Source organism: Melopsittacus undulatus, chromosome 5, assembly GCF_012275295.1.
Source record: "Melopsittacus undulatus isolate bMelUnd1 chromosome 5, bMelUnd1.mat.Z, whole genome shotgun sequence".
Taxonomy (NCBI): domain Eukaryota; kingdom Metazoa; phylum Chordata; class Aves; order Psittaciformes; family Psittaculidae; genus Melopsittacus; species Melopsittacus undulatus.
In genome coordinates, this window is record NC_047531.1 from 15,673,519 (window position 1) to 15,694,534 (window position 21,016).

The 21,016-nt window shown below is 36.9% G+C and overlaps 1 protein-coding gene across 3 annotated transcripts in view; it reads left to right on the top strand.

Annotated features, from left to right (window-relative positions):
- Positions 1-20,282, top strand: part of MDFIC (MyoD family inhibitor domain containing) — a 52,019-nt gene extending 31,737 nt beyond the window's left edge. For all 3 annotated transcript variants that reach the window (XM_031046310.2, XM_005146066.4, XM_034063112.1), the window contains exons 4-5: positions 3,060-3,335; positions 16,652-20,282. In XM_031046310.2, coding sequence (XP_030902170.1) covers positions 3,060-3,335; positions 16,652-16,899 — 524 coding nt within the window. In that variant the 3' untranslated portion in view covers positions 16,900-20,282. The remainder of the gene's footprint in view (positions 1-3,059; positions 3,336-16,651) is intronic.
- Positions 20,283-21,016: the final 734 nt, after the last annotated feature.

Here is a 21,016-nt window from a genome sequence, read left to right on the forward strand (position 1 = left end):
TGGTTGGGGCTTAATCTTGGAACTGTCAATTGCTTTTGTTCTTTATGCTAGAATGCAGTCATATGGTTCCTAATTGGTTTCAAGTGTGTTTTAACCATAAGATTCAAGTCTCCCTAGTGCAAAATTATCAATAAAGTTAAAATAAATTTAAATTGAGATAACTAATCCATTTGGGGTTTTATTCCATTTTGATTTGACCTGCATATCACATGTGAATACTGTAAAGCCAGTCAGCTAAAAAGTTGTATGTTAATGCTAAAAGACTAAAGTAAGAGTACTTTGGGAACAGGATTATTTAATAAAAGGATTAAAAAGAATCCTCACCAAAACACCAAAAATATCCCCCAAACCTTTAGTAAAAATAATAATAAAATCAAAAGCATACAACTGTTTAGGTTCCCCAAGACTTCCCATTCACCCATAGTTTGACAGAAACACACCTAATTTTGGAGACTGTATTTTGGATAATTTGTCACGTAACTGTATTGTAGCAAAGCACCAAAAATACACAAACAATTGTAAGCTGTCACCACCAATTTAGCTGGCTTGGAAAAGGTCATAACTGTCAGTTTTAGAAACTTATGTCCAGACATGCAGAATTTTTAGTATGAGCTATTGTTTTTATTTATTGAGGAAGGTTAATCCCTCCCCAGTAATGCCAGGTTATTGGTATAACTGCAGCACTCCACAGCTGGGAATCAGGCAGTGCAGTGTAAGGAAACATAATTTCATGCAATGTGAGGAAAAACTGTTCTAAATAGTACATTTTACATTTGAGTGGGGTAATGAAAAAAAAGCTATAGGGAACTATGAGTATGAACACTGAATTTCAGAGCAAAAGTTTTATTCCTGATGTTGCCAAAGTATTAATTTTTCACTGTGGTTAAGTCTACATTGACTATTTTTAAAATGGAATGAAAACCTTTTTAATTTTAACAAAATTGGTTGTGCACATATGTGGAAAGAACCTACACAAAGGGTTCCTGATAGTATTCTTTTAATGAATCCTATTCAGGTAAGTGAAAACTCCCTAAAAATCTGATTTGGGGCTTTTACAAAAGTCAGGAAAAGTGAACAGAATATATACTACAAATCAAATTCCAGAGTGAAGAAAGTGCCTTGCTTCTGCTTCTCTTTGTGAGTTCTGCAAACACTAATGCAAAAGTGGAAGGAAGGAGGAGCAGTTTCAGTTTTGGCAATAAAAAACTTTTTGGGCAGCAGTTAGTTGTTCAGGTGTCAGATAGCATTGTGCTCCTGCTTGGTTAGATTGGAGGTTCATGAGCAATTACTTCTGGTAATGGATGGGAGTAATCTTTGTCTTCCCTGCAACATTTTTTGAAAGATTAAACCAAAAATGTTTTTCCCAGCCCTTCCTTTCTTTCCTGCAACACAAGATTATCACTTTTATAAAGTTCTATCAGGGTTCCTCTGACCTAGATAGATGTGGTTAGTCTAGATTATTTTCTCAAAATCCTAATTTGTATTTAAACTGTTATGAAAAGTATCTCTTATTGTCTGTCAATGCAACCAGGACCTAAAGTTTAAGATTCATATGAAGATTAATCTAGACAAGTTTATGATAGTTGGAGGAAGCAGTCTGAGAATGGTGTCAGCCTCCTTGATAAAAGGGAAGCATTTAGAGTTTGAAGGCAAAATCAGAACTCAGAGTCTTTTTAAAGACCATGTTGGTTTGCATGTCCCAATAGTATTTGTTAAAAAGTTTTGTAACTTTTACCTGAAGTGATCAGTGGAGATGTTTATTTTAGAGGAAGGCAAGTATAGTTATCTGTACATATTGTTTTCTTGGACACAGTGTAATATACATTCAAAGCTATACTGTGAAATCACCTGAAAATGGATGCAAATCATTTGAAAAGAGAATGAACTGCAGCATTGTTTTTCTTTACTGCTGGCACTATTCAATCTCTCTTCATCTGGGTGTCAGTAGTATCTGTACTTCTTCCTTGACATTAGATTTATAAGTAGTTGAAGATTGGGCTGTCTGAAAAGACCATGCCCAAGCATGATGCAGTGGTGATTAAGAGAGGTCATTGGGATGAGCCTTTGTTTATAAAATATTATTGTGTTACTATGTGTATAGTTGAATTAGTTTTCAAAATCTGTTTTTTTCTTTTCTTTTTTTTTTTTTTAATATGAATCTTCAAGTTGAATCCTGCATCTTTTCTTTAGATGCGGACTTCAAATATATAAACAATGTATTTTTTTCCATTCTCCTTTATGATACGGTACCTCAACAAAGAACAGCTATGTTTCATTCTCTCTCTTTGAAATGGATTATATACTCTTGGAGTCTTAGCCAGGCCACCACAGATTCCTGCTTTGACTGGTTTTGTACTTTTTTCCTTTAACCATTTCGGTTTGTTGCCATTAAAAGCCCTAACTGGCCCATTAATGCAATTTTAAAAATTGTCATTCTGAACTGAGCTCTGGCTTGCCACAGCTGTGTGGTGTTTGAATGTGTGTTTCTTCTGGTTACTCATTCTCTCTTCCACAAAACCATATTTAGATTTGTTCTGTTCTTCTCAGCAATCCATGAGAGGCTTTTTAGCCTGTTGCAATAGGACAAGGAGTGATGGTTCTAAGCTAAAAGGGGGAGGTTCGTGCTGGATGCAAGCAATAAAATTCTTTAAAATGAGGATGGTAAAATACTGGAACAGATTGCTCACAGAGGTGGTGGATACCCCATCCCTGGAGACATTCAAGGCCAGGCTGGATGTCGTTCTGAGCAACTGATCTATTGAAGAAGTCCCTACTCACTGCAGGGGGGTTGGACTAGATGACCTTTGAAGGTCCCTTCCAACCGAAACTATTCTATGATTCTATGATTCAACACCTTTTTCTCTCATTCTGTTGCATTTCCCCCATTCTTTGTTTGTCTTCCCTAAAGAAAATTTATCTCAGTTTTGCTACTTTTCTCCTATTCTTGTTTTTTTCCTTCTTCAAATTGCTTGCCTCATTCTCCCTGTGTAATTCAGAGTCTTGCAAACCTTCTGTGTGGTGCTGAACTTAAATTAACCCTTTCTTTCTTTTATTTTAAGCACAACCTCAACGCTTGCCTCAGCCGAATACTTCAGCACTGGAAAGGGGTGAGGAAGAAAGTGGCAAAATTCAAAATGGCCACGCGGGTCTGAGTAATGGAAGTGGAATTCACAACGGGATCAAGCACATGCCTGCGGACAACAGAAAACATTCGGCTCCTGTTTCAGAAAAAATGCACAGAAAAATTCAGTCCACCTTGTCTGTCAACAGCAGTGGCAGCAAAAAAAGTAAAATAAGCTCTGCATTTTCTCCAAAGCCAGGTGCTTCACCTGAAGGTAAGCAGAAATTCTTGTTAAAAAACCCAAACTGAATAAAAACTAGCCAAACCGTGTTCTCACTAATAGTTACACAATCAACCAAAAATAATTGAAGAGCATGACTCATGCTCCAGAAGCAAATAGAAATCATTATGATAAAATACAAGTTACTTCCTCAAAGGAAAATATTGAGTATCTGAAGGAATTTGAAGCAATGGGAGATTTCTTGCATTCAAACACTTGGACAACATAATCTGATAATGTTTTGATCACTGTAGTTAGTATCCTGAACTGATAGACACTCTTGTCAACATTGTCACATATATACCAGAAAAACAGAAAAGCACTAGTTCAAAGCATAGGAAATGTTTAAATCCATTCATGGCAGGATCCATGCAGGCAGAGTTTGCTTTTAAAAATGTTGTGTTTTGAAAATGTTATATTAGCAGATATTCTGACTAGCCATGGGGTCTGAACATTACATTTGGAAATGTGCTTCAGTGTTTTACATGCGTTATGCCATATTTAGGCAGTAAATAATTTGCATGAAAAAGCTTTTTACTCCACATGCACAACTTAAATAAGCAAAAGTAAATAATTTCCTGTCATGCAAAAAGCTGTGGTCAATGGCTTAATGTCCAGCTGGAGACCAGTAACAAGTGGTGTCACTCAGGGATCAGTGCTAGGACTGGTGCTGTTCAACATCTTTGTCACTGACATGGGCAGTGGGATTGAGTGCATCCGCAGCAAGTTTGCTGATGACACCAAGCTGTCTGATTCGGTGGATACGCTGGAGAAAAGGAATGCCATCCAGAGGGACCTTGACACGCTTGTGAGGTGGGCTGATGCCAACCTCATGAAGTTTAACCATGACAAGTGCAAGGTCCTACACCTGGGTGGGAGCAATCCCAGGCACAGCTACAGGTTGGGCAGAGAAGAAATTCAGAGCAGCCCTGCAGATAAGGGCTTGGGGGTGTTGGTTGATGAGAAGGAAAATGAACATGAGTTGGTAGTGTGTGCTTGCAGCCCAGAAAGCCAACCGTATCCTGGGCTTCATCAAAAGAAGTGTGACCAGCAGGTCAAAGGAGGTCATCCTGCCCCTCTACTCTGCTCTTGTGAGACCTCACTTGGAGTATTGTGTGCAGTTCTGGTGTCCTCAACATAAAAAGGACATGGAACTGTTGGAACAAGTCCAGAGGAGGGCCACGAGGATGATCAGGGGACTGGAGCACCTCGTGTATGAAGACAGGTTGAGAAAGTTGGGTCTGTTCAGCCTGGAGAAGAGAAGGCTGCGTGGAGACCTCATAGCAGCCTTCCAGTATCTGAAGGGGGCCTATAGGGATGTTGGTGAGGGACTCTTCTTTAGAGACTGTAGTGATAGGACATGGGGTAATGGATTAAAACTTAAACAGGGCAAGTTTAGATTGGATCTAAGGAAGAAATTCTTTACTGTAAGGGTAGTGAGGCACTGGAATGGGTTGCCCAGGGAAGTTGTGAATGCTCCATCTCTGGCGGTGTTTCAGGCCTGGTTGGACGAAGCCTTGGATGGTTTAGTGTGAGGTGTCCCTGCCCATGGCAGGGGGGTTGGAACTAGATGATCTTAAGGTCCTTTCCAATCCACTACTCTATGATTCTATGTTTTAGCTATGTGTGTGTTTTCACTGCTTGCAGTTACCATAATGGTCCCAGAGTTACTGAGCCTCCCCTCAGTCTTCCCATTAGCACTAATACACTGAATGGGCTTTGCTCCTGCATGTCACAAGAAATGTGCAGAGGCTTTACAAATTTTATTGGTTTGAGGCAGGCATAGATGCAACTGCTTACAAAAAAACCTCTGGGAGGTGGGTACTGACACCGTTTCTTAGAGAACTGGGAGATGGTATTGTTCTGTGAAATGAGGAGGATTCTTTGCCGAGATAAAAAGGAAGAAGGGTCATGACTGCACATGGTGGCCTGAATGAAGCCTACTGATGTCAGTGGAGTGACTTATTTTGACTTCAACTACTTCAGTCAAACCTACTCAGTGAATTTATGTAGTAATGTCAAGAACAGCTTCACTCAGACAGTGCCATGGGCTGGTCCTCCTTGCTGTGGTTTATTTTTGTATCTTCAAGAACCTACTGTTATTTTTCTGTTGCACTTGCAGTCCTCTAACATTTCTTTCCAAAATCAAAACTTCATACATCCTATATTCCCCTTATCTCTTTCTGTTATGTGAAAACCAGTTTGCCCTCCAGCCTCCAGATATTTTTGTTACATATTGCTCCTTCATGCAGTATCAAAAAACTGTAAGTGAAGAGACCTAGATCTGCTCACAGGACTGGTACAAAGTGCAGGCCTCTGAATTTAAGAAATTCAGCCTCTGAAAAAAATATTACAGAGCTCTAAAGAGATGGTGCCTGCCCTGTTCGTGCCACTGTACAGTTATATATAAGAAACACTTTTTCTTCTAAAATTATAGTGGACTAAATACAGTCAGTGAGGTTTTTTGTTTGTTTGCTTGTTTGTTTTACAACCTTGGCAATGATTATGTCAACTTGCCAAATGATTGAGGAGAAAATTAAGATACCTTCATTTTAGCTCTAAATTCTCATGTCTTATTTTAATAACCAGCACATGATTGTGTTAGTTGCTGAAACTGTTAGTATATTATTTTCTATATACAATAAGAAGTTATATTTTTAAGGCATATCTGATTACAGTATAAATAATTAAATTGTATTGTCACGCTAACTTACACTTCCAAAGTACAGAAATGCAGGGTAATCCTTACTTTAACAGGTATTTTCTTGAGTCACCTAATAGCTAAAATTTAATATATTCAATGTTATACATCTAGCTTTACAGTGTTTTCATTTTTGAATGGGGGAACTTGGATATATACTCTGAATAGCTTGGCTGATAATGTCTGCTGCTCTGAGTTTTCTGTTAACCAGTGTAGTGAAGGACAAGTTCTATCATGCAACAATTGAAGTATATTTAGAGTATTTTGATATGACTATAAAGGAATATTTGTTTTAAAAAAATATCTATTTTTTTACACTTATGTTTACTTTACTGTTCTCTGGCAGTTGTATATTTGTGTCTGCACATGTGCATGCAAACATGTACATGCACAGTTTCTTCAGCTTTTCGGTAATTTACCCTGTTGGGCTGCATGAGGGAACAATAGGCTATAAGTAGTGTTCTTATCAAATCATTACCTTTCAGGAAGTATCAATATATACGTAATTTGTTCTGTCATCCCTCAGTTTTTTGTTAGATGCACAATCAGTGACTGGCAATGGTCAGTTGAAATATGTAAAATAACACAAAGAAGAGCACTAAGGAAAAAATAATGTCGATTTATCTGTAGCTTAAAAATAATTTATTAATCTAAGAAATGTTAAATCTTTATGACTACTTCTGGATGGCTACACTTTAAAAACTTGTTATAATTAGCCAGGTTATTTGTTCAAAGGAGCTCATTTGCATTTAAACCAGCTATATATATGTACTTGAAGAATGCATCTAACTATACTAAACCAGAAGAATACCTTAGTAAGTCCCATGACTGAGGATTGCGTAGACATTATTTCAAAATGATGCACATATTAATTTGAACCTAACTTCGAAAGCTTTCTTGTATTATAAATTATAATTCTGTGACCAAAGAGGCATTTTTCTGAGCAGTTGTCTCTTCTGATCCAATGACGTTTCTGTAGAAACTAACAAAAAGGTTTGCAGGAGTATAGAAAAGATAAGAAATTGTTGGAAATTATTTGCAGTGTTGCTTTACTTAGCTTTGCTTTAACTTGTACCATGTTAACCTCAGAAGCTGAAGAGTTACTGGGTTAAAGTTTACTTGAAGGTATGCATTTCTGTGCACATCTCTACAGTATAATAACTTCCTTGCGGGTTCTTATGTAACCTTATGCAGAAAGAGAAAAGTTATGTTCATTTTTATACTGTGAGTACTGAATAATCAATCACCTGAATTAACTCAGCTACTTCCATTTACTCTAGTGTCCAAATTATTTTAGTAGAAAGAAATACAGATAAACCTTGACCCTTGCAGTTATTCCAGTTCGCTTGTAATTTTGCTGTTCCTTATGCATGACCTTAGATTTTACAATCTTAATTTTTAGGGGGTGGGGTGTTGTTTGTTTGGGGTGGATTTTTTTTTGGGGGGGTTGTTTGTTTGTTTGTTCCTAATAACCAAACCTGAAAACACATGACATATTTTTACTTCATCTGCCTGCTCTTCCACCATGAGTGCTCTGCACTCTTGCCAGTCAGGAGAATAACTGGTTTTAAGTGAAACAAAACAGACAGAAAAAAGAAATAGATTATGCCCTCAGAAGGAAGAAAAGTGAAAATTATGGTTGTCAAGCTGACTATAGAAAACATAAAGTATTTTTCACTTTCTTGTTCCCTTCCAACAACTGAATTCTTCCTGTATCTTCTTAAAAGACAAGATTTCTGGAGCACTACACTTATTTGTAATGCAAAGTAAGTCCAGGTCTCGTAGTTCGTGTTTGTTTGAAAGGTTAGCAAATAGAATCGTAGAATGGTTAGGATTGAAAAGGACCTTAAAATCATCAAGTTCCAACCCCCTTGCCATGGCCAGGGATGCCTCACCCTAGACCATAGCGCCCAAGGCTCTGTCCAGCCTGGCCTAGAACACTGCCAGGGATGGAGCATTTACCACTTCTCTGGGCAGCCTTTTCCACTGCCTCACCACCCTCACAGCAATGAACTTGTTTCTTATATCTAACCTGAACTTCCTCCGTAGAAGTTTAAATCCAGTATCCCTTGTCCTTCTGCCACAGTCCCTGATGAAGAGTCTTTCTTCGACATGCAAAAGCATGTTGTTTCATATACTGCAGTCTTGAGGATATATATCAGAAAGCTAAGTGTTCAGTATTATTTTACCCAGGATAGCACATCTTCTCATGAAGGTTAGTACTTCTGTTGGTTTTCAGAGTGCTAGACAGCCCTAATGCAAGCTTGAAAAACTCCCAGGACCCCACCCTATCAAAATCCCCCACCATAGTTAGCAACTCTTATACTAATTGTTCCAGCTGCAAACTCTTCCAAGTGTTGTGAGCTTTTGGAATTGAAGTTGCATTGGAAGTGCTTAAAATGTAACAGGAATTTTGGTACCAGTAGTATTGAAACTTTGAAAAATCCCTTTTTAAATGAGCCTGTAGTGTATGGAACTGTGTCAGCATTCCAGAATATGCTGTTTAGAAACACTTTCACATCCAGTGAAGTTTAGGAGGGTGTGAATGCACTCACCAACTCTTCTCTTCCTCTGCGTTAATCCATATTGTCCCTGAAGAACTCTTACTCAGCTCCATAACTTACATTAGAAAATTCCAAAGGAATTATGAATAGTAGGAGTGTCTCTCCTGAAAAAACAGTTTTTAAACACTGTTTCAGTTCTAGCAATTTTTCAAAGGGACTGGATAGGTTTTAGTGCATATTGGGAATAATTATTTTTTTTTTTTTATTCAAGGAAATTTTAAAAATTTTAACTATTTATGTTGGAGGTGTCACAGTTCTTCCAGAACTCTGGCTGGTAAGACCTCTAGGAGAGAATTGTCACTCCATGGCACCTGCCATGTGTAGTGCAGAGAAGCACCTTGAAACCTGCAAAAGCAGTTGTAAACAAGTTAAAAGGTGGCAGTCTACCTGCTGTGTTTGGAAGCGGTGGAACCTCTCTGAAGCAACTTTAACAGGGGAGGAGTTCTAAAGGAGATAGCAGCGTAGCAGCTAATAGTAAATCTACATGTTAGGAAATTAAGAAAAATGGGTAGCTGAATTACATACATATACGTATTTGAGTAGTGGAAGGTATAAGTAGTAATGACATGCAGAGTTGGAGGAGCAAATGGAAGAAACTGGGAGTGGGACAAATGGAAGAGGTATTTAAATGGGTGGAAGGGACAAAATGAAATAGGTGCTAATAGTTTTATAAAAATGAAAAAAAGTTTTCCTACCAAAACCTTTTGAAGCTTGATGTTACGCATTTTTATAACAAAAGTAATCATTTATTAAGGTTAGTGATGGAAAGAGGGAACACAGATTTTAATAGTTTTGAAAAAGCTCTTGTTTCTTCTGGTCATGTTGCTGTGACCTCACAAGTTTAGTTATCAGGATAGTTCCCACCACTCCAGTAATTTGTGATAATTTAAGTTTAGGGTGGTACTTCACATATTCAAAAAACTGAGAGCATACACAATTGTTGTATTCATCTGCAAATGGTAGCTTGTTAAACTACTATGAGCAGATCGTGAGCCTGCCTCCTGTATGTACAGAGAGTTCTCCACTTTATTCCTTCCAAGACTCTCTAAACCAGACAGACGTTAGAAGACATCTTTGTTCCAAGGATTTTTTTTTAAGATAGGTCTTAGGAAGTGTACTAAGGCTAGATGCAGAATGTGTGAGGTAGATAAAAGAAAGCCTGCAGTGTAGGGGTGATGTTCTGGGGAAGGACAGGCAGTGAAGGCTTGCAGCCAGATTGAAGATGCCACCTGTGCTTTTCCAGGAGCAAGTCCTGAAGCAACTTTCCTCAACCTGCTGGACTGTGTATCTTGTGCTGCTGAACTTAGAGATGCAATGAACCATCTCACCCAACTTGTAGGGGTTTTTAAAATCCATTGCTTAAAATTCAACTTTTCAGGGTGCATTTGAATAAGACATTTTTTTCCCCTTTTTAGTATAATGCAACTTCATCTGTTCTAAATGTTGAATCCAAGCATGAGGTTGGTGGGCACTATTTAACTCACGGTGCTGACTACATTCATTTATTAGAGTATCCCAAGTGATATTGATGGCTTAACTGAAGACGAAGCAAGTCCACCAAATAGCCTTTGTGTTAAGCCACAGTCTTAAGAACCACTAGGTGCATATAGATGGCAAGTAATGGATAGTTATCTTAGCAAGGCAGCAGACCTCTGTTTGAAATAGGAGCATCTTATTTTGGTTTATGTAACTTTGTATAAACTCAAAAATAGTTTTCAGTCAACTTTCCTTTTAGACCTATGATTTTTTTTAATTACTTTTTTCCTTCTTGAGTGCCACAAGAGCAGCAGTAGGGTTTTTTTATATACTATTCTGTCATTGTACTGGTATTATTTACTGAAATTTGGTATAACTGCGTTATACCACGTGTCGCCTAACATTGCAGAAGTATCTGCTGATCATTTCTCTGTCTGTTTTTTTTTTTTTAACATATATACACTTCTGAAGTCTATCCCATAGCATTAAGTAGCATTTAGGCAGCTACCTAGTATCCTGCAAATCGCTCTATTTGGGCCAAAATTTCCACTGTTATCTTTTAGAAATTGATTCAAAGTGGATTTGTATCTAAGCATGAATTGCTACACGGGTTTTATTGTGGGACAAGATTGTATCAGTACACAGCTGTCAATCAGGCAGTGGGCAGATAACATTATAATATGGTCAAACCTGTGATTTTTAAGAAGGCGTTTTGAGGAGTTGTATGTTTTAAGCCTGGCTAATATTTTTGTTTGCACAGAGGTCTTGGGAGGTGATTTTCATGTTGTGTAACAAAAGTGAGTGGAAAACAGGGACTGTAACATAAAAAGGTCTTCTCACAGTATCCAGTCTGTAAGGTCTAGCTAGCACCTAACTAGTCTCAGTATTTGCAGTGATGAGCAATGGCAAAGAAAGCTTCTAAGGAAGTCGTAGATGCTGGAAATTGGCCATTTTTTTTAGTATATTTGTATGTTTGAACTGGATAATTTTACTCCTGAAGTTATAGCTGCATTGAGAATTTGGTGAAAGTTTCCACGTGTTTTGTGGTGCAATTTGCCTCTTCAGGCAACATTCTAATTTTCATGATCAGTAGAGATATTCTATTTTAAAATACCAAAATCTCACATACACTATACTTTGTAAGTGTATTTTCCTCTGTCTAAATAGATGTAGCTCTGTTATCTAGAGGTAAGTGTACTCTATATGACATGTCAGTTTATTCTTTCTGCATTTCTTACTTTTCCTTGAGCATTTTCCTGGGTGGGAATGGGTAGCAGACACTGCATGCAAACCCTGTACATTACAGGAGCAGTGGTGTGATGGTGTGTGGACTGCTGCTTGGGAAGTTTAGGCCTCACCTCAGTGCAATGCACACCTTTAAGTCACTTGTTTGGGATGATTCCTTGTACGCTGGCTGTGCCACTCTGGCTGTGGACTCTCCACTGTCGGTGCGGCATGTTCATCCCTGCTGCTGCTGCCTGTAGCACCTGCTGGGGCTTCTGTTCTGGGCTCTGCAGGGGCTCGCAGTAAACCGCCGCTGAGGACCTCAGGTGCCACTTTGATTGTGGTTCTGCCCTTCCTGGTTCTTGCTGTGAGACAGCAGAGAGCCTGGAGATTTGTTTTGAGTTGTCTGAACTCGGTGAATACAGTTAGTAAGAAGCTGACCAGGGTCACCATCCTGTAAGTGAGCTTATTTACTGTTGCAGACATGAAAACCTTTTATCATATGTGACCTGCCTGCTTGGTATTGAAAGCTCATTGGGTCAGTTTGTGACAGTTTGGTGTCAAACATTACAAAAGCAGCACAAATCAGCCTGTGCGTGTGTTTCTCTGTACATTTTTCAGTTTAACTTCCTTGTCCCTTGTACAGTTTCGATGGTCAATAGTTCTCGTGAAAGTCTGTTTCTTAAGTAGAGCTACACCTTTTCATAAAAATGAAGAGGAGGTGATGAAAGGGAAGTTGGAATAAAAGAGATGCTCATCTTGGTATTTAAAAGGAGTTAGAGATCAGGGTAATGTCTGTGCAAAAATTTTGGAACTAAAGAGTGGTGTGCACAAGCAAATATTGAAGGACATGGACAAGATTTAAATTTAGTTGTTTAGATTGTTTCTTTTGCTTAAATGAGCATAGCTGTCACAGCTGAGTGTCCTGGGTTCAGCTGTAACAGTTATTTTTCTCCTTCTTAGTAGCTGGTGCAGTGCTCTGTTTTCAACTTAAATCTTTGAGCCATGACACTGGAATAGACTGGGGCCCTCTGGACTTTGATTAAATGTGTGAAAACAGTTTTAAGGGATTTTAGCTTATTTCTTGTCTGGATGTTGTGTGTCATAATATTTATAACCCAAAGTAGATGTTATGTGTACTGTATATATACTCTTTGGTTAAATCAGAACAAAGTAGCTGGATATGTATCCAATATAAGCAGGAAAACCTTGTACAAGCAGATGTACTATTTTGGGGTTATAAAATCTACACTGTTTGACACCGCTTATCTTTACTTTTGTATAGTGCTGGTCTGTAGTGCAGCATTCCTCCATTCACTAGAGAAAAGTGTAATAATAGAAGAATTGAAAGACTATGGAAATTTGAGACTTGTGGTGTAGTATGGAAGTCCTAAGGAAAAGCTTATCTTCATTAATGCTAGGCTTAGACTAAGTTCTTTCTCTATGGAAGTATTTAATGTTATCAACAGTACTGCATCATGAACATCAAGGCAGATGGAGTTTGGTCCTTGATAAAGGCACACCTGTAATTCTTAATTACATTGGTATATCTAATGGGAAAAGAAATATGATTCTTCTAACTAATTAAAAAAAAGAATGCAAAGAAATTAATAATTTTAAGCTAGCATCTCTTTATAGTTTCTTTATCAGAAAATATTAAAATACACTCAGAGTTTACAGAAAACATGTTGTCAGACATTAAGATCACCTAATTTACTTTTTTTTTCCCAAATACAGAAATTAAGTTTAGTTCCAGTTGGGTTAATGTGTTCCACCACTCAGTCATGTGCAAAGGCTATTAGAATTTTGATATGGCAAGGTCAAAGAGTGGAAGTTAAGTATAGTCTTTATTCTTAATATGTTAAAATAGTGTAGAAATTTAATCTGTAATTTAAAATAGACTCTTTGGTCTTAGAAGCAGGAAAGAATTATCAGAAAGTCTTGTAAAAGCAGTGAAATATATTTTAGGGGTCTCCAACATGGTAATGAAAAACCTGAGATTATCTTTTTTGGAGTGAGGTTTATAAAGCAACTTCTGTGTGGTTGGATTCCACTGATCATGATGCTCTGCAACAGCAATGAAAGGAAGTGTGGTTTAGCTGCATAATTTTTCCTGTGGAACTGACAGGTTTCTGTAAGAATATGGATACTAGAGAAGGATGTGAGTTTTGTGTAGCATGTAGATTGGTTATTATTACAAAAAAAAAACCCAAACAAAAGCCAGCAGTGACTATCTTTTCCTTATAATTGCTGCTGTAGATAAGAAGCTAAGAAGTAAGAGTCATACGTGGAAGAAATTATTCTTCCACCCATTGTATCCAAATATTTAGACCTTTAAAGTCATTATTCTAAATTCAGCAAGTTAGGCAGGACTAGGTAACTATGCTTTGTCATGGGTTAAAAAATGACTACCTGGATAGCTGTTAAAAGTCAGTAACATGAAGAACATAAAAACAATATTATTTTGGGTTTGTCCTTGAAATGTGGATCAAAGTTTATGTTCATTGTAGAAATGAGTCATTGCAAGAATGAAGAAAGCAGTGAATGGCATCTTTACTTTCTGTTAAGTATTTGTGTGGGTTAAGTCAAGTATTGTTGTATAAAGATTTCCTGAATGTAAAATTAGTTTTGCCATCTGGGGAGAAGGAAACAAAATAAACAGTTGGTAAATGAATCCTTTTAGTGTTTCAGTCAGTGAAGAAGAGATGGAAGGAAAGACCTACTGCAGTTTTCATCATAGCACTAATGGCCAAAATTTCTTTCTCTGTCTTGGGCCAGTTTTCATAGTTTTTACCTTTGAAATACCTTTATTTAAACCAGCACAACCTCTCTTGTAAGTATTGATTTTGTTGGCTTTTTAGATTAGGAAGGTAAAGTTTTTTTTGGGGTCCAGAAAGTGCTTTCTGAGTGCAGTCCCATTCATTTAATCTATAATTCTTTCTCTTGCCCAATAATAAATATGTGCATTATAATTTTTGTGACCATTTATTTCTCTCCCTGCAATTTTACATATCCCTGCATGAAGCAGTCAATGTTTGCTGAACATAATTTTCAGTACTAATACACATGAAGTTTTTTTTATGGTCCTTTGTTTAAAAACAATATTTGTAGAACAAAATTTGTTGTGGCATTGTCTTCTTTTAGCTGTATTTTAAAGATGCAGAATAGTAAAAATCTCAGTTCCTCAAATATGAAGGCTTCTTACATAGAACTCTTGGCTTCTTTATCTTTTTCCTTCATATTAAAAGAAAATCTGAAAGGAGATTGTACCTGAACAAATTTAACACCATCTCCATGACAACCAGCTAATTAATCGCTATCACTCTGGCTTTGGTCCTCTTCAGTGAACTGATACTCCTCAGCTTTATTTCATATCTTCTGCATTTGCTATGAAGGTCATTTATTTAGTGACAGTATTTCTTTGGGAAAATCAGCCTTTTAATACAAGCAACAACTTTCTTTAAAAACAGCTCAGTCTTACCTGTAGTTTCCTCTCAGTTCTGATGCTGCACAGTAGTGTGGAGTTTCTGAGGTTTGTTTGTTTCTGTGGGGGTTTTGTGGTTTGTTTTTTTGGTTGTGGGGTTTGTTTTTGTTTGATTTTGGGGGTTTTCTCCATAGTTTTGTTGTGGCTTTGTTTTTTTTCTTTGCTTTTCCTGACATTCCCATTTTTTTTTCAGTTGGACATAAGTGCTCATTTTGCATATTGTGACTGTGAGCACATTTTGCAGTAAAGGTATTCCCAAGGTAACCTGTGATCTCAGTGATCTAAGTAATGTGGGAAGTAAAGAAATGAATCCTCAATAGTGTGATGTTTCGAGTGGGCTAAGATCTCAGGTAGTTATTTTGCTGTTTAGGACACATTTTGCATGTCTGAGACTATCACTGCATTACTTTAGTAGTTGTGCTTGCTCATATAAAGTCATTGATACGCTATCCTGCAGTGAGAGTTTCTGTAATGTTAGAGGTACTTTGAATCAATCAAGTTACTTGCCACAGCTACTGCATCATTTTTTGACATTTATAAATCTGTTTAGGAGTCCTGGTAATTGTATTACTGTTGCAAGTAATTGCAACCCTTCCCCTATGATAACAGTCTCTATCCAGCCTGTGAACTGTAAAGTCAGACCAATTACCCACATAGCTCAATAGGCTCTTTCCTACTGGCCTCTCATAGGAGATACCTTTGACAGACTGTAGGGACAGGGAAAGGATGAGCATGGTGCAGAATATTTTCCCCTGCACATTTTCCCAATCTTCAACTGTCTATGGCTAAAAGTTAAATGCTAGTAAGCAGTAAAAAGAGGGAAAGCTGATGCTAGGGAAGAGCAGTAATTCTCTATCCTGAACATTTCTTGTATTTTTAAGTTTTCATTTTCTTTCTGGAGGACTGTTCACTGCCTCTTACAGATTAAATATGTTTATACATGCAAATTTATACATATTATGAGCTTACTAGTGAAGGAGAGTGAAAATAACTGAGTATATCCCTTACTCCTGCAGTTTCCTTTTCAGTGGCATATGTTTAGTTGCAATCTTTCTGTTTTCTTGTCTTGTGAATGTATTAATTATTCGAAGTTATTTTATATATTTACTCTTTTGGTGCAGACAGTTTGTGAGTCACCTCAATTATCCCACATAATTTAATAGTACTTATGACAGGTGGATGTTGATGTTCAAGTGTAGTTATTGAAGATTCTAGTACATTAAAAGAATTACTAAGAGATTTATGTTGAAAAGCAATAGAAAAATCTGTTTTGATTGAATGTTTTACATATTGTTGAAAGTACAGAAATACATATAGCATGTTGTTATGCTGGTTTAAGGTGTGCAAAAAATGTGGCAACTCCCTTATTTTCGTCGTAAGTTGCAAAAGAGATTCAGAAGAGCAAGATGTACTGGGAGAGTTTGGAAATATTTTAGATAGATTCCTTCATAAGCTGATATTTTTTTTAATCACTTTGTGGGCCTGCAGAAGTTACAACTGAAGATAACAGATATGGATATTTTACATAACAAATGACTGGAGAAACAGACCTTAGCTGATGCTTAATACTTGAGATTTGCATAAAGTGAAGTGGCAAAAGGAAACTCACACCAAAACTGAACTGGGAGATGAGTTAGGCTGCGAAAGTGACCTTGGAGATGGGAAACATCTTTGTGGTGCTAGATTATGTCTATTCTGAAACATTGTTTTTCAGCTACTTATTTTCTATATTGTTCTATATCTGGATTTAGAATAACATGTTAATGATTTATTTTTTCCCCCCTTTTTTGTTTTGTTTTTTTTTTTTTTGTTCTGCTTGTTTGTTTGTATATGACATGCTACTGAACTGGAACATATGAAGATTGCTGTGTTCACTGTATCCTGGCTTGCTTGTTCTGTGAATTTCTCACCCTCTGTAACATTGTTCTCGGACAAGCATCCTGTGGCATCTGCACATCGGAGGCCTGCTGCTGCTGCTGTGGGGACGAGATGGGAGATGACTGTAACTGCCCATGTGATATGGATTGTGGTATAATGGACGCATGTTGTGAATCTTCAGATTGCTTAGAGATCTGCATGGAATGCTGTGGGATCTGCTTCCCATCATGAAATATTTATCCCTTTTTATTCTCTATAAAACTGGAGAGCTTTTCTTTAAATACATTTGAGGAAAGACAAGGTAAGATTTTCACACAACCAACTGGTATTGCACTGTTAATTCCCTATATATATTTTTTTTTTAAACCAGTCCTCAAATCGGTATTCTAACACAAATCATATAGTTTTGTATGTGAAACTCAAGCTACATTCCAGCTTCCTTTTGGCTTTGCAAGTGGAAGACTTTATTGAAACCGAATTATAGGCCTGATACCACAGGCTGCATGAGGGCAAAATTGCCATTTGAATAAAATGACAGATTTTAGTCAGAGAAGAGATTACAGGGCAAAGACTTAAATATTTGCCTTTACGTAGCTTAATGTTTTAACGCGCAAATGCCTCCATGCATAACATGCCTTTACGGGCATTCTGAAAAGCAAAATAACTTTATTTCAATCTCTTTGGGTTGAAATCAACTTTGCTCTCTTCTTTTAAAATTAATCCAGATGTCAACAACAGAAATCTACTGTTGGTTTTGCTTCAGTAGTCACGTTAGCAATATTTCTTTTGGTTTGAATATCTCAGTATTGATACTATGGGAAGATTTGGCAAACTAAAGTCAATGTAAGTTTTGCCATGGGCTAGAGTAACAAGATTTCATTGTTATAAATCAAGACAGAACAGAGAACTTATGTTTTTCTTCACTACTAATATTACTTGAAATGCTTCTTTTTACAAAGAGTCTTTGTAAATCTGTATAGACGTGAAATATATCCTTAGACTAACAGACTAACCAATAGACTAACAAATCTGCAAGTTTTGGATATTAAAAGGAAATTATATAAGGTCTTTTCCAACCCTAACTATTCTATGATTCTATGATTATCAGAATTTAACTCAAGAATCTAAGCTTGATGTTAAGTGGCCCTGTCAGTGTTTGGGGTATTAGAGCCCGTCACATAATGTAGTATTTATTTCTTCACTCTTTGAGAAAGATCTGCAGAAGATGGCAGAATTTAAATGGGGTATAAAGACCAAACTAAACTGACTTGATCAAGAAATTCTGTCATTGAACATAAAAAGCAAATACAAAAATGTTTATTCTCAGATATGTTTAAAGTGTTATTTTAAAATAACTGTGAAAAAAGAAAGAATGCTAAAAAATGTATGCTATCCTTTCAAAATAAAAGGATTGGGTTTTAAAATGTTTGAAAAATACAGTTAGGATCTGATGGCAACTTTTTCCCTGTATATGATTAAGGTTTTATGTGAAAGATCTCTGCTTGTTATTGTAATTGTGAAAAGAACTTGGTCCAACACAGAAAGAGGTTTATGTCATTCCCAGATTTAGGGAATAATGGTACCATTTTCTTTACCACTTGCTAGTTTCTTAAATCTATGTCTGTAGCTCTTCAACTTTTCAGTGTGAATCACCTGCACATCTTGATCTCACATACTTAAACTTTCTGTCTATACTCCAGATGTCCCATTTGTAGATTGTTGGATCTCATAAATTTAGGCCTTGTTACAAGAGTCATCAAGAGCCAATAGCATATTTCTGTAGAGTGAATTGACCATAAATGTCTCTTTCCACTGTAGTGAATTCAGTTTATGCAAATGTGACAAGCTAAAGATCACAGGAGTGTGAAGCTAAGTCAACAAATGGTCTGGTATGAACCAAAGCTTCTCTCCCTGTGAACACTGACTAGTAGTGCCTACTACTGCAAGTTATCACTGAAGGTAACATAGCCGAATCCTCAACTATACTAGGGAGCTGGGAGGTGTTACATTTTGCCTTATCATCTGCAATATTGTGATGTATTCTCATACAATGCAGACTTACTTAGAGGGTTTCTTACCTGTTTTTTCTTAGTTACTCCAAGAATTGATTCTTACTATGGTGTTTTGGTTCAGTTTTTTTTGTTTGTTTTGTTTTTTATATACTGGGCCAGATTCAGATCTATGTTGCATAAACTAAGTGCATTTTCATTAATGTCAGAATTTTCCATTGGTTTAGCTCCAGCTAGAGAGCACAAAGATATTATGGTAATAGGCAGGCTAATAAGGAATCATATAGTTAAATTGATAAATTCCCTAAGCTCAGAATCAGGCCCACAGGGCTCAATTATGACTCCTAAAAGTCTGAACCACACTGGGAAGGGGGAAGAGGTGCCTTGGTTGAGTGGCAGTGCCTGGAGGCATTTCGCCTTTGTAAGGCATAATGCCTCTGGGGAAATTGGGGGCATCACAGTGAGCACTGGGACTTGATGCACCTTGGAAAAAGTGAAGAGAGTGCTTCACCCAGTGTAGTTCTGTGGTTGACACCGTGGTGGTGGAGATGTGCTCTCTGGGGCTAGGCAGCAGCATAAACTGTCCTTCCTCATGTCCTTCTGGTCATGGAGAGATGAATTATGGCTGTCCAGTTGTGCTTTTGAGGATGGGGAAGAAGATTTCAAGTGTCCTGTCCTGCCCCAATACCTGTGCCCTGCCAGAGCAGTTTCATTTTTGTGCTTGGAAAACTGCACGGTTGCATCAAGCTTTTAATGAATACCAGATGCGAATAAAAATATTTTTACCACAAAAAGATACAGTTAAGAAAAAATGAAAATGCCAATCTTTGTAAAAGTTTATCTATACAATTTGCCCTGCACAAACCCTTGTTTTTACTTACAGGAATTCAGAGGGTTTTTTGATCTATTGAAATTATGAAAACCTTGGAAATGTCTTTGCTATTAAGCATTTACTTCCAGTACTGTTAAAATACAAACAATTACAGGAACTTTATTGATGCCTATATGTGTATGTGTACAGCCTCTCTCTCACACACATGCACACTCACATATGCAGATATATTACTTTTCCCACTTCATTTGTGAAATACTAGGAAGTGAAAATAGTGTTGTTTAACCCTCATAGTGAATAGAAGTATCAAAGTGTTACAGACAATTGAAAAAAAAAAAAAATATGTGATTTCTTTGACATTTAAATGTAGTCTGCTACTGTTTGTCATAGAGATATTAGCAGTTTTGTAAAATGTATCTTTGTAGCAGAGAATATTAGTATGTAGTTTAAGTAATTCCTTTCTATATTTATATTCTTAAATGCTGTTTTGTGATTTTCACTCTATAGGCAATCTTGTAAGCACCTTGTGTAATTAAATCAAGCAGAATTAGAAGGAGTCAAATGTGAAAATATAGTTTGAATAAAATTTAAACATCAGAACTTAACTGTCTATTTTATGATAGTTCTTGTGAACTTGTACAGTGTTTCAGTAAATAGTTCTGTAAACTGGCCCATTTGAAAAAATGGTAACTTGCTATTTGTATTGTATATCAACTGGATGTGCTATTCTCAAACACTATTTTGAAATAAAGATCTTTATTTTGAAACTTTGAGAGATCTTCTAGTCTTGCCCTGTTACTTGTCTGAATTATAATTTCATGTCTTATTTGTGATTCTATTTTTTTCCTGTTACAACGTTTCCTGGAGGCTTTGGTCTTTGGTGGTTTGCACAGATCATGAGCCAGTGTACGTGAGTTGTCTTACAGGTGGAGCCAACTCAGGTACTAGAAGATGTGCTAGTATGAATCACCAATAGTAAAATACTTTGTCAGTAAAAGGGCAGAGTCATTCCTTAGTGAAGTTGTGTTAGTGAGGTGAAATTCCAGCCATGATTGCATTTTATCAAAATTAATATTATTTTAATACATCTGCAGCAACAGTATTCAGTTTACTAAAAACAAGCTGAGCAACATTGTAGTCAGTATTGCAGTAGACCTGTTAAGGTCTAATGGCCTATGCGGCCTATGAAATGAAGACTTACACACAGTACCACTCTTTTAAAGTAAGGTTTGTTTTTAAAATTGGCTAATTTAGACACTGAGTAGACTGTTTCAACTGTGATTTAAGCAAAAGGTTGGTTTGGGGTTTTTTTTTCGATGTTGGTTTAAGCCATGTGTGAATATTATGCTACTTTCAAGCTGCAGAAAATGCATGTTTACAGTCTTTTGCACTAATTTGTCTGTGTCTTTTTAAAAAAGTTATTGACCGTTCTACCATGACTGTATATACATGGGTGCTTATGGGGTCTAAAAGCATTCTGATATTTCCCCTCTGGGCATTACAGAGG